The 14,770-nt window shown below is 40.6% G+C and overlaps 1 protein-coding gene across 2 annotated transcripts in view; it reads left to right on the top strand.

Annotated features, from left to right (window-relative positions):
* Positions 1-14,770, top strand: part of thsd7ba (thrombospondin, type I, domain containing 7Ba) — a 281,967-nt gene that overhangs the window by 167,197 nt on the left and 100,000 nt on the right. The window contains exons 9-10 of one of the 2 annotated variants that reach the window (XM_052142987.1): positions 8,479-8,670; positions 11,689-11,917. In XM_052142987.1, coding sequence (XP_051998947.1) covers positions 8,479-8,670; positions 11,689-11,917 — 421 coding nt within the window. The remainder of the gene's footprint in view (positions 1-8,478; positions 8,671-11,688; positions 11,918-14,770) is intronic. The other variant, XM_052142989.1, reaches the window with a different exon arrangement.

Raw genomic sequence — 14,770 nt, 5'->3', positions numbered from 1 at the left:
TGTGCCGTGAATTTAGTCATGGGAAGGTTTTTTGAGGTGAGATGTTCCACCAATCTGTTGTCTTTCATGGTTCATTTTTTATTCCTATTTTCTAAAGGTCAAAGTTTTGATATCTCTAAGGGTAATGTTTAATCTTCAGTCTATTCTAGGGCAATGAGCATATTTGACATTTCTCCGCATGTATAAACATTATTTTCTCTCTTTTTATCTATTTGTGCTATTCCTTCGAATTATAGTAAGGCAATATACAGTATTCATTTAGGAGTACCATTAGTTGTTAATATAAATAATATAGTTAATATATAAATATTAATATAGTGTTACACATAAGGTTTTTTCCAAAATCTGCCCCATAAGTTGGTCTGACAGGTGGGGTTACTATTCTCCATTCCCGTTCCATCTCCCTGATTCTCTCTGGTGTACTGCACTGCATTAACAGTTGCTGTTTGTACACACCTCTGTTGATAATGAGGATTCAGTGTTTACATGGACCTTTCAACATTAATATTTATGTTTTCTTGATGTGTCAATGAATACTAAGTGGTGTGTGTGCCTGAGCTAGAACGAGAAAGGAAATTGTTCATTTCTAAACAGCAGTCACTTCTTGCCACTTAATTCTAAATCACCTAGGAGCTTAACACACTAAATCATAGCACAGCTTAATATACTCTTTAAAAGTGTTGTTTGTTATTTCAATGTTAAAATACACTCCTGTCCCAGCTTAATTTGCATAGACAACTACACATTAGACATTTATAGTCTGAGTTCCTGAAAAAGTAAAAAAAAACTGTCTCTATGGCACTTTCAGCATTGCTCTTTTTGAATGAGTTAGCTCAACCAATCAAGGGGGAAACCTGTGCTGAAATAATAATTTCTATTTAGTAACACTAATTGCACTGAAAATACACAAACATCTTAACGTAAAAATTCATTTAAACCTTTTGTCCATGATTTTGATAATGTAAGGTGGTTTTGGCATAAACTAAATGTGTTCATGCCACATTTTGGTAATTTCAGTTCTTAGACTGTTAAACACATTACATAACTAATACACTGCAATCCCCATTAAGGTAGTGAATACAAGGATTTGTCCTTGACTGTGTCTGAAGAATTTGAGATAAGTGAGTCCAACCTTCATCCACCTTCAGTATGTTTCATTGAGGTATTTGAACTGGTCTCATGTTATATTTCATCATTATTCTCTCAATTATTCCTGTTTCTCTGTGCTGTATTCAGACTTTACTGCAGGATTGCCAGTTTTCTTAATCTATGAGGTAATAATAAATTCAACATATTTTGTCATACTCCAAAAATAGGTGTGTTTATGCTTGAATGGGAATCAAGGGTTACTATTTCTCTTTTCGCTGTCTTTTTCTCTCCCTCCCACTCTCTTTCATTTTTGTGTGGAGGGTTCTTTCTGAACAGTGTAGCATGAAATGGTACACAGATTAAGGGACGTTCAAAAGTAGCACTATTTATTTATTTATTCGTTCCTCGCTTTAATGCAAGTGAGCCAACGAGATTTCAGTCAGGAAGATGTGACCCTTCCAATGTTTTTTTTGCTCTCTGTGTGGGTTAAGGTTAATTTCAACCATCTGCATGCACATTTTTATCCAGCTCTCGAGAGGCAAAATGTTCCTTTCAAACTTTTACAATTATTTCTGATGTATTGTATCACAGAGGTAAAGTGGTTGGATTTAGGGAGGTGTGAAGCAGGAGTCATTTGATGCCTGCTGTGTGACCCATAACTTAGTGCTGTTTTTGAGAGCTCCTGCATTGTTCTTTCTGCAATTTAACTTATTACAGTTAGTAGTTCATATTGTCCAGCACCTGTTATGATATTCCAGGAGTTTGTGCATTATTCAGAAGAAGAGAATAAAAGCCCTTTGCATTTGGTTAAAATGAAACGTTTGCGGCTTAGTCATTTTTACAGTATAATTCGTGTCACTGTCTTTGAACTTACCATCACCCTTCACTTTTTATACCACTGTGTTAGTGTGTAAAGGTCTGCAGTATAAATATCTGAAATATAATATAATAAGGCATCCCTACTGAAAAAACAAACAAACAAACATGCTGGTCTCCACCATGATATTCTGGTGTGCTGGTGTCCCAATCAATCTTCATAAATAGCTTTCAACGTGCATTGTTGTGTGATAAAGCAACATGGCGCTGACCACAGTGGAGTTTGTCTTTGGTATAAATGCAAACAAAACTACATCTAGTTGAAACCTAATACATTTTTGACATTAAAACCTGTTTGAGTCAAAATATTAGAGTCTCTAATTTCATCCGATATGCCATTTTATATGCCACTATAGGGCATTTCTTCCTCAGAAACCCTATATTTACTGTGAATAATCACATTGAGAATCAATGGATCCATCCAAAAGCTGTCATTCACTAAATAGGGAGCAAGGGAGCATCTATTAGCTCTACACAGCTAAGAGCATTTAATCCAAACTTCCTATCAAAAGCTCAGTTTCAGGCTACCGATAATGTTTGGACCACTTAACATGTTTGGCAGTGGTAATCAGTGCATAGATTCAGAATGTATAATGTATAGTTTTATTTTAACATGGTTGGCAGTGATCAGATGATGCTGTCCATTATTTTAAATTAGATTTAAATATGTTAATTTCTGATGTAATGTCTGTAACATCTCAAAAACATAAATAACCAACACTCCTGGAAACATTATAAACAATTGTATTGCTTAGTGTTATTTAAAATGTCACATCTTAGTCCCACTGTCCATATATGTTTCCGTACATTTTTAGGAAAACTATTTGCTCTAGAATTATTATTATTTTATTATTATTATTGCATGTTTATTTGGTACTAGTAGTAACAAATCACGATGTCAAAAATGAATTTTTGACACACTCGGGTCTCAGGAGGTTAATGATGTTTATTTTGTCCTTTCTGGAGCTTGACTGACCTGTGAAGACATGTGAAAATTTAAAAAACACTTTCTTTTGTATTCCAAGAAAGATAGAAAGCATATGGGTTCGGAGCAACATTAGGGTGAGTAATAAGAGACTTTTCAATTTTTGGGTGAACTATTCCTTTAAATTTCAGGGTGTTCCTCAAACAAAGCGATCATATTGTCATCATTGCCTGTCTTTCTTCATAGTTCTCTGTATAAGAGAGACCCACACTGCAGGAGGCAGTAGAAATTCAAATGCATTTGCTTCAAGTGGTCTATAAATCTATGCAATCTCTTGGATCCCCCAACGTCAGTGTCAGGATCAAACAAAATACCAAAACTGCCTCTTCATGGTGTAAAAACCTCAGGTGTGGATGAATGGCTGTTGGAGGATTCTGGCACTGTCTGCAGTTTGTTAAATTGTGCTCAAGTGTCCTCCAGCTTGTGCACACAACAGTTTTCTTTAAACTCATTGAAGTCTGGGGTACGTGGTTGCCTTCAGTGTTTTTTCCTATGGCAGTTTAGACAAGTACTATAGCCAAGAAGATGGCTAGAACAACCCTCCTTTGCCAGGGTCTTTGCTTTGATGAAAATTCAAGAAATCAGTATGCTAATGGTCGGAGAATGTGGGCTGGATTCTTACCTTGGGATATATCTTACATCTATGCCTCATTTGAGAAAAAATATCTCCCTCATTTTTGGCCTCTTGACATGGATGTAGTTTCAACAGGGAGGAAATAAATAGGTAACAAATCAGCCCCTTGGTTGTTATTGCCGAACTGTTTGCAAGTTAGTGACAGGGTTTAACAGAAATAACGATGCCGCCTTGTCAGAGCTGAAGTTTTTCACTCATAGCGATGACACCACAGACAGACTTCTTTTTTTAGGAAATTGATCAGTCATAGCAAGCTGCTTGAGAAGTGTGTGTGTCTGTTGTGTTGGAGATGTTTTTTATGGTTTAATCTTTATAGGAAAGTTTTGTGTAATCCTAGAAAACAGAATGGGAGGATTAATGTCTCTCTTTCATGCATGAAATGAGAGTTTTCCTCTGACCGACCTCAGCAGAGAGAGCCTTGCTCTCTCTTTCACTGTCTTTTGATACCTCACTGGCATCCAATAAATTAAATGGCCTTTGGTTCTTCTTTCCTAATGCCGTTTCTATTTAAAACGTTCCTACAGGCAAAGGGAAACAAATACTGCTCAGCTGATCAAGCAGTCTTTAGTAAAATAATTTGATCTGTTTGATGATTGAAGAGTGCAATCTTTTTAGTAGAGAAATGACAGCATTTCCACTATACGATTTACAGTTGTAGATTCAAATTGTGTGTCTTAATTGTGTGGGATTGGAGCATCGTCAGTGTTTTATTGTTTGAGACTATGTTGTGTTCTTCATGCATAATGAAATCTTGATTGCCGCTCTCTATTTTAATGTTTCTTATTAGAGTGATTGAAGACAAAAAGAGGATGAAATGCAACTGTTGATCTCTTATTTGGAGATAAAAACAATTTTGTCTTCATCAAAGTTGCATTAAAAAGATGAAAGCAGTGCATATGAGTGCTTATAATGAGAGACTTCACAATAATCATGATTTAGTCTTCTAACACTGAGTTCTGTGGCTATTTCGGTGAATGGCTTATTTTACCTCAAGGCAAAAATACAATGGGTTTCACTGTCATGAAAATATTTTGTAAAGGTAAAATGGATAGCGGTTAACCAATATGAGTTTTTCAATGGCCAATGCTGACACCTAAATTTAACAATATCTGACCAGCATAAACCAGCATGGAAAATCGTGATTGTCTAATGGGGCATTTCATGCCGAATGCATTTTTGCATCTATCTGAAATTTTTTAAAAAATTGTATCTATGTAAACGTATGCTGGATGGACATCTTTGACAGTTGCCCCGCATCTCTGAATGTTTTCATTGTTGCTGCATTGGGCTGGACAAAACAAACAGAACAATTTTATAGTGCCAAATAAACATCACGTTACAGTTGTAACCTCTGTTCCCTGAGGGTGGGAACGGTACGTTGTGTCGAATAAAGTGACACAAGGGGTCTTCCTTGGGAGCCTGGCGTACCTCTGAACTTGAGAAAAGGCCAATGAGAAATTGGCAGACAGAATTTGCATGTCCCACCCCTGGACATACGGGTATAAAGGGAAGCGGGCATGTGTCTGTCAGTCAGGTTTTTGCACTGAGGAGTCGAGAATAAGGTACGGCCGTTTACAGTGGTAGGTCAAGTGTCGTGGCAGAAGGGACACAATGTCTCGTACCCTCCCTCAGGGAACGGAGGTTACAACAGTAACTGTGATGTTCCCCTTCTGTCACTCATTCGATGTTGTGTCGAATGAAGTAACACAAGGGGTCCCATTCAAAAGCGCCATGCACTAGCCCGTGTTACGTGAACTTCTGACACAGGTGCAAGCAGGCTGCTGAGTGCTAGAACTGTATTGGCCGCACGTGAGGGGGGAACAGGTGCTACATGACCAACATGGGAGCAAGCCTGGCAGCCGCATCTTTTTCTCTCTCTATGTCGCTGGCATAGGGTGTGAAGCAGCTGGGGCTATCTTAATGCTATGAAATGCGTCGGGGAAGGCGGTCTATCCCGATCCTATTCTTTCAGGGGGAAAAGACCCTGCGAAGGCCACATCCTGCCCAGACTAGGGGGAGGTGGTATGTGGCTAATACACCACGTGGGTTGTCAAGCCACACATGGGAGAAGCACTGTGGTAGGTCCTGCCTTATGAGGGAGCAGCTCTACAAACATGGCGACTGGGGGGAAGTGGGACTGCCCAAGGGAGATTCCGGTTCGCCGATAGGGGGACCTTACCACGGAAAATACAACACAGGGAGTTGCCTGAAGAGGGAATTAAGCCTCTGGAGCCCTACCCCATTATGGAACACTTGTGGATCGTAGTGAGTCTAGTCACAAATTGCTCCACTGAATTTGCAGGCCAGAAGGCTAGGGAGGAAGAACATCCAGGAAGCGACGCTTAGTGGCTAGCCTGGGAGAGAAAGCGCACTGGATCAACATGGTGAACACCTGGTCGGCTGTTCCGCATTACTGAGTTCTACCGGCTCGGACCTGACAAAACACGGGATGAGACCGACTAAACCCTGAGATTGCAAAATCTCGCAAAGGTATTGGGAGTTGCCCAGCCCGCTGCTCTGCAGATGTCTGCTAGGGAGGTGCTGTTGGCCAGTGCCCATGAGGATGCCACACTTCTCGTCAAGTGTGCGCGAACCCGCAAGGGGGCGGGCACGGCCTGTGTCTGGAAGGCCAAGGAAATGGCATCTTTGACCCACTGGGCAGCCTCAGTTTGGAGATGCCTTTCCTTTTCCGCCATCCGCCGAAGCAGAAAAAGAGTTGCTCAGAACATCTAGAGCTCTGCGTGCGGTCCAAATAGATATGCAAAAAAAAAAAGTACCAGACACAACAGTGAGAAGGCTTGCTTGCAGGTTCACGACCTGGTCCCTGAAGCTGGGTCGTAGGAACCTTGGGCACGTAGCCCAGTCGCGGTCTCAGGATAACGCGAGTATGTGCCGGATAACTCCAGGCAAGTGTCGCTGACATAGAACGCTTGCAGGTCCCCAACCCTCTTTATGGAAACTTGTGCTATCAGGAGGGCCGTCTTCAAGGAGAGGGCCTTGAGCTCAACTCTGTCAAGCGGCTCGAAGATGGGTCTCTGAAGGCCCGAGAGGGCCACTGAGAGATCCCTGGAGAGGAAAAGGCTTGGCCGGGGGTGATTCAGCCTCCGGCGCCTCTAAGGGACCTGATAATTGAGTCGTGCTTATCCAAGGACTTGTCGTCTACTGCGTCGTGGTGGGCCGCGATAGCGGCTACATGCACCTTCAAGGTGGAGGGGGACATCCTCCCCTTGTTTTCAGCCTCAGACTGGGCGAGTAGACCCGAAGGCAGCCCAGATGAGTCATCAGCATCAGACGCCGCTGTGACGCTCTCCGATTCTGTGTTGAAATCATCATCTATTTCGTGGGGTCCGAGGGAGTAAACAGACTGGCCGTGAGGTGAGCCGCCCTCACCTCGAGCCCAAACGGAAGCAAACAAGGGTTTGTAGGGATTTACCCGGCAAATCCGAGCCCGCTATACGCCCCAAATAGCCTTTATTGCCAGTCACGCCGGCCCCAATCCTGTAGGAAGGAGGTGCGGCGCGGGGCGGCTGAAGTGGCTTTCTTTTGTGAGGAAAGAAAGCCTCGACCGCAGCGTTGCCATGGCTATGTTCTCGCACTGAGAACATGAACCATTCATAAAACGCTGCACACGAGACAGCTCTTATGACCATCAGAAGTGGAGAGAAATTGACCGCATCCAGGAACTACACAGAAATGGAAAGACATCTTTAAAAAGATGCGTCCTGAAAAGGACGTTCAATGCCTGCTGTGTATTGCTCTTTTGTGAGTGAAAATAAAACTCTTTTAGGAGGGAGAACACTCTTTAAGACAGAAGCACTGTCGAAGCGCCCAGGGGCGTGAACTTCACAGCCTGCAGAGAGAGAACGCTGCTGGAAATGCACCGTAGATCTAACAGCAGTGCTCTGCCACAGAGGTGAGTGGAACAATAGTGAGACTCAGCCTGCTGATACACAACCGCTCGGCTCCGAAGAAAAATTCTGACTGACAGACACATGCCCGCTTCTCTTTATACCCATATGTCCGGGGGCGGGACATGCAAATTCTCTCTGCCAATCTCATTGGACTTTTCTCAAGTTCAGAGGTACTCAAGGCTCCCAAGGAAGACCCCTTGTGTCACTTCATTCGACACAACATAAAGTGAGTTACAGAAGGGGAACACGGTGTTTGCAGTTTTCAAAGAAATGAACCTACAATTGCCTAACTTATAGTTGTCTCTGCACTTCAGGTTTAAAATAGATCTTCAGCTGTTAAAAGCACATCTCGAGAACCTGCATTCTGCTCAATTCATGGTGCTGCGTCTAGCTTTTCTAAGGGCAAGGACACCTTCTGTAAACGGCAACAAAGCTGGTATTTTTAGCAGGAAAGGATTTTTAGATGTTTGAACAACTAGATACACCTCCCAGAGGTTTCAACCAGAGGTGTACTGCAAATCTTTGGCACGAGCAATGAGACAGGGCCCCACCCACAAGAAGTGATGTCATATATGAGCATTTGTATTGGGGTGAAAAACTATCACTGATGGAGACAGTGATGTTTTATTCGGCAGGTACGCTACAGCAAGTCTAAAGTGCGTCAAACCACTCAGTACACATTTGACTGTGACATAAATCAGAGGGAAGCAATTGAATGATTCTAGATTGGAGCTTCTTTTTTTAAAGCTATCCTTCACATCTCAGGAAAGCAGTTAGACTGGAAAAGTTATACATGCAGTATATAGATTATCCTTAATCTATATACTGCATGTACAGTATAATACAATTGGCTAGTAGGGCCGTAAGGGAATGTCCTGTAAACCAGTGCCATCAACATCTAGTTAGGATGATTATTATCATGGTGATGATGAAGATAAATTCATGAAAATGACATCAACGCCTTCTCATGTTCCACTCAACAGGGCAGCTTGTTCCTGAGGAGCTCTGTGAAGAGGAACCGTCTCCTAAAGAGGTCTTATGTGAGATGGCATGTCCAGGTGACTGTGTGCTAGGCTCATGGTCTGATTGGTCCTCCTGCTCCCACAGCTGCTCCAATAAAATATCAGAGGGAAGACAAAGTCGCACACGGACTATATTAGGCCTACCAGGGGAAGGTCAGTCCACCTTTTCATCTTCCACAAAAAAAAATTGTCAACATGCTTTTTAATTCCAAATATATACTTCCATATTTAAATAAGTTTTAGCGTATGACATATTGATGTTTATAATAAGCATAAAGCACAACTATTTGGCTCAAATTCAGTTTTAATTCAATAAGTTTTAATTTAAGAACATTTTAAGATATGTTTATGGCAAACCCATGGTGCATATGCTTGTTACATATTTTGGTGCCCACAAGGAAGCAGGTTCGAGTTTGGCATGTGTCACTTGCCCTGATCCCATTTCCCCTTCTCACCCTCTATGTTCCTGTCTCTCTCCACTTTGTTATCCATTGCAATAAGGCACAAAAATGTTAATAAAATGCAATTTTGTTATGTTGATTTCACAAGGGAAATTGTTTACTTTTAATCTCTCTCTTTGACATAGTACTCTAAATGAGGCATGATTAATCAGTTTGTTTTGTGAGTGGAGGAGGAATTTTGCCTTCTGTAAAACAAATTCACAAGAACGGTGATAAAAATGTGTACTCGGTGTCTCATTTCTCTGTCTGCCTACATACAGCCGTGGGCTTTTCCAATCACACACAGTCCTTCTGGAATGACAGAAAGAACTGTATAATTATCACTTAAATATACCTTAGCCTAGAGACTCTCCGCCCCCTCCAATGCTCCACAAACACCAACCGCATAACACTATTGTGCATGCTTTTACATACACTACTCTTCATGCTTCTCTGGAAAATTTAAATCTTGTCCCAAGCTCAGAGTTTCTACACACCATCTACTGAGCACCATTAATCAGACAAACCCTTATTAAAATTCAACCATTCTACGTTATATCCCATGTACAAGATCATAATGAGTCCCTGCATTACGGAGAAAGGCTAAATGTCAAATCACTGTTGTTAGCTCCAAGGGCAGATGGTGTAGGAATTACTTTTAATTATAAAAAGTGAAGAAATACGTTTGGAGGCTGATCCAGCAGAACTTGTCACAGGTGTTACTTCATCAGGTCTGGTATACTCATTCGGTTTCATTAACTACACTATTTTAATCTAAGCAGATCTTAAAGCTGCATTGCGTCATTTTGCACCATTTGCATCACAAAAATACAAGTTTCCATGTTTTCACAATGTTTTCACAAGCACTCCCCTCAATTGCCATTGCTTGGGCAAATAGGTAGTCCCACCCCAGAATATAGTTGTCTCTGTACACAAAAATAGTTTCCATTGGAGAATGTATTTTAAAGCTTAACTATGTAATTTCTGCGACACTAGCATCATCAAATGGAATTGCAAAACTAAACAATGTTTTCAAAACCACTTTGCGAATAGGCCCCTTGCCTGATAGTCAGATAGTCCCACCCCATATCACACCATTGGTTGAGTAATTATGTTGGGTGGGGTCAAAACGTATCTCTCAAAACAAAAAGGAATTACTATAGTGCCACAAAGAAAATTACTCTATGAATGGCTTACTTATAATTGTCTATGCATATTCATCTGGGATAGATGAAAGTATTTTAGTACTGAAACAGTTACATCAGCTTTAACATCAAAAAGACAACACACTTTAAACCTTATCAGCTGTAAGCCCTATTCACCCCATTCATTTTTGGTGCGATTTACAAAACTAAACACACAAGATTTTAATTTTAATATTATAAATATATATATTAATCATCAGTGTATATATTAAATTGTTAATCTCAAGCACAACTGTTAACCCTCAGCACTATAAACTATTACACACTATTCATGAATGAAACAGTTTACTTTCGTTTTTGATCATGTTCAATTGTTTTTAACTGCCCTATTCTTCAATATCAGTTCATTTGCAAAGTTGAATTGTATTATGACTGGTTCACAAGCAATCCACACTGACTTTAGTCGAAAAACACACATATACACATTGTCTAAAGCATGGTGAAAATATGCACACTGAGGTGCACATCGCCAGAACACATTGAAATGGTCAAAGACGTCCATCTAGTTAATGTTTAAATACACCAACAATTAAAAATAGCGCAGATGGGCAAAAGAATGTGTACATGACGTGTTTGTGCTCAAATCATCAAGAGGCAGCAGCTCATTGAAATTGCTTCTACCATTCAGAGTTGTAACTTGACATCGTGTCTTTTAAAAGCAGTGAGATACATGGCAGCAGTCGAAGAGTCTGAATAGTTCTTGTTTATTTACAAAATTATTCAAAATATTTATAGTTATCCACACAAGGTCTGCTCTCTTGAACTGCGCATAAGTGGTCGGGGCTAAGGGTGTGATGATGCATGTTGTGGGATGTGTAAATAAAATTGTGCAATGTCAGTTTGAATAAGTTTAAGTACAAAACATTTGTGAATATTTTATAATTTCTTGTTTTGAAGGGTAATGTGTGTATTTTATATGTTAAAATACTTTCTCTGATCCCAGTTTAATGTGCAGAGACCCTTTAGGGGGGTACCTGTTTGTCCGACCAATAACAGACCGACAGAGTGTTTGGGAAATCTGTTTAAAAACAGCAAATGTATTTGGTACGGCAGACTTTTAATGAACATCAGACTTGGTGTGAACAGGCTTTAAATGCTGAAAGTTATTTTTACACAATTCATTCACCACATAATTCAGATCTACTAATTTCTCCTATGCATATGTATCCCCATCCTTGCACATATGTCCCAGTGGATTTCTTTTTCATGCCTCTTGCTCATGTAGCTCGTTAAGGTTTTATAGAGCATTAAAGCACCACCAAGATGCCACTGTTAGGCAATTGAGCAAGGCCCTTAACCCTATCTGCTCCAGGGGCGCCGTATCATGGCTGACCCTGCACTCTGACCCCAGCTTAGCTGGGATATGTGAAAACTAATACATTTCACTGTATATATGCAAAAAACTGTGTGTATAATGTGTGACCAAAATAAAGGATTCTATTCTATTCTATTCGATTCTATTCTAAAGCAAACTTAAGAGAGGGTTTTCAATCTGAAATGCAGTAAATGGTCTTTCCCATTCGCAGCTAAGGCATGTCCAACTGCTACTGCTCTGGAGGAGTGGAGAACTTGTAATGATCATCCATGCATCATATTCTACTGGGAAGCGTTGCCATGGGGACCGTGCATTGAAGACTCCTCCATGAATCTAAATGGCACTGGCTACTGGAACGGAACGGCCACCTGTGCAGTCGGAGTGCAGATTCGTAAAGTGGTCTGCATGAAAATGGGAGTTGGGCCAGTTATTCCAAAAAGGTGCCCTATTTTTATGTGTTCTATTTATAATATATGGTGTTATGCAGAGGCTGGACTATAAATGCATATAGATTTTACACTGTGCTTATCAAATTTTTAAATAGATAGAAGTTAGAAAGTATGTCTCGATTTTGTCTTTACAAACATTTCAGAAAAGGACAATGACACTATCAAATGCCTTTGTACATCAGCACATATTTGATGAGGTTTATATTGTATGGTTTAAGTTTACAACAACTCTGAATATAGCTGGTTTCCTTTATGGGATCATCCATTTTAATAGCTTTTTCTATAAGCACTGTCAGTATTTTCTCTCTCAGGTATACATTTTCATATTTAAGAGGCAGTAAAACAATTTCAGTAAGGCATGCATATTTTATTCCAATAACCCACTGGTAAACATTTCCCTCTGCGATCTTTTGTAAATATATGTACAATGAGTTTGATAAGTGCCCTAGATTTAAGTAGATATTATTAGATTGATTTTGCCCAGGGACGTGTCTTTGAACATGTTTTGTTGTTCAGCAAAACTGAATATTAGAATAATTCAACATATTCCTGCTACACAATCACTACATAATCCTGAAAACCAATGCTTTGATGGTTTTTCATTTCATCATTCATAATACCAGTTGATACCATTCTAACATCATAAAATAGGTCAAGCAACAGATGTTGAAATTCAAAGACATTGGCGGCACTTGCTGAACCTTGCTGTACTTTTACACAGCTTGAATATAGTGTACAGCAAAAACTGAAAGCAGCTCTCAAGAGATGTTCAAATTTTTCTGACCTTTTCACAAGAGAAGAGTGCTTTATTTACCCATGGTGAAAACGCATCTTGTACATTCAGTCTGTCAATATTCTCTGTTTTCTGCTGTGAATGGCATCGAATGCTGGCATGACTGGACCGTTTTTCTGTATTTCCTGTATGAAAGCAGTGCTAGTTTATGTAGCCGCAGGTCTCGCCTTGATAAATGTTTCCTTTGGGAATGCCGTAATGGTACTTTGGGTATGATAAAATGTTCCATTGCATTGCATTGAGAGGATACCTTGTTCTGCAAAAAAAAAACAGGACTCATAAATATTGCAGCCATTTATACATTTATTTATTTTATATTAATGACACCAGCATAGAGTGAGTTTATGAGCTGTGTATATCACTGTCCTGATTATAAGTTTCACCTTTACTAGAGATGGACATGATAACAACGCTACTCGTAAATTAAAGCATATATTGATGATGAAAACACAATAATTACATTACTTTTTTCCACAACAATGAAAATCCAGTGACAACTGTAAGCAACTGTGCCAAAAAGGTCCCCTACAATTTTGTGATTGTTATGGCATAATTTTTTAAGGTACCTTGAGCTCTAACAAAGAACAATTTGCATTAACACCGTACCCAGTGACTTTCAGTCCAGGGTGGCCACTGGAACACTTGGGAGAATTTAGAGGGAGTTCACACAGTTGTGTTCTCCCTTTCAAAACAGATCCTTTCCCAAAAGCCGCACTAAGCCCTTACAGTTCTCCACCAAGGTTTTGGAGACGTAATGCCACATGGATCACCACTGGGGGCAGTGGTGGCTCAGTGGTTGAGGCTCAGGGTTACTGACCAGAAGGTCAGGGGTTCAAGCCCCAGCACCACCAAGATGCCACTGTTGGGCCCTTGAGCAAGGCACTTAACTCCAGGTTGCTCCGGGGGGATTGTCCCTGTAATAAGTGCACTGTAAGTCGCTTTGGATAAAAGCATCTGCCAAATGTATAAATATAAATGTAAATGGATCAGACTAATTGCACAGTGAAATCAGAAACATTAGGTTTACATTTTACTTGTCTGTGCCAAGTTCAAACGAAATGCAACCACTGATTCATACTCATCATTGATTATTCAAATGCGAGTACTTCTTGGTTTCAAGGTGGGATCCGAACCATGGTGTCTCACACAGCTGATGCAACATGCTACCAGTCGCACCACAACGAAAGGTAAACACCCTTCAGCCAATGCAAAAATGTCTGATGGGAGATGAAGCGTATCAATGAGTTGGCATAATGTGGCCAAACCTAGGGTACTGGAACTCTCAGAAACAACATGCCTACTTCCAGTGTGATCATGATGCATGGACTTTTGGCTCTGCTGTACTTCATCCTTAACCCTATGGTCTTGTGGACTTCACAGACACTTGCAAATGCTGACTAAGGCCAAAGCTCATCAGATCACAGGCTCACATCAAGTGCATCACTTTGGACTGGAACTAAATGGAACAGATTACTGGGCTTGAGACCTGGCCTCTTTTTGTTTTGACATCAAAAACAGAGAATAAATAGATTAATTAAATTATCTTGTAAAGTCACTGGTTCCCCTTCTGTCACTCACTCGATGTTGTGTCGAATGAAGTGACACAAGGGGTCTTCCTTGGGAGCCTCGCGTACCTCTGAACTTGAGAAAAGGCAAATGAGAAATTGGCAGGCAGAATTTGCACGTACAGCCCCCAGACATATGGGTATAAAGGGAAGTGGGCGTGCGTCTGTCAGTAAGATGTTTTCATTGGAGCTGAGCAGTTGTGCAACAGCAAGCTGAGTTCACCAATGTTCCACTCACCTCTACTGGCAAGAAGCACTGCTGTAGGATCGTTCTGCATGTTTCCAACTGGCGTTCTCTCTCTCTGCACGCAGTCCATGGCCCTGGGCGCTTCGACATTGCATTTCACTGCCAAAGAGTGTTTTCCCCTCCTAAAAAAGTTTATTTCTCTAAAAGAGTTGGAGTTTTCACTCTTAAAATAGCAATACACACCTGGTGGGACCGTGTCTCTCCTGCAGGTCCACCAAGCCAAGGCACTCAAAGATCTG

Source organism: Xyrauchen texanus, chromosome 14 (assembly GCF_025860055.1).
Source record: "Xyrauchen texanus isolate HMW12.3.18 chromosome 14, RBS_HiC_50CHRs, whole genome shotgun sequence".
In the NCBI taxonomy this organism is placed as follows: Eukaryota; Metazoa; Chordata; class Actinopteri; order Cypriniformes; family Catostomidae; genus Xyrauchen; species Xyrauchen texanus.
Note: the sequence above shows the minus strand (reverse complement) of the source record. Positions and strands in the feature narration are given on the sequence as shown.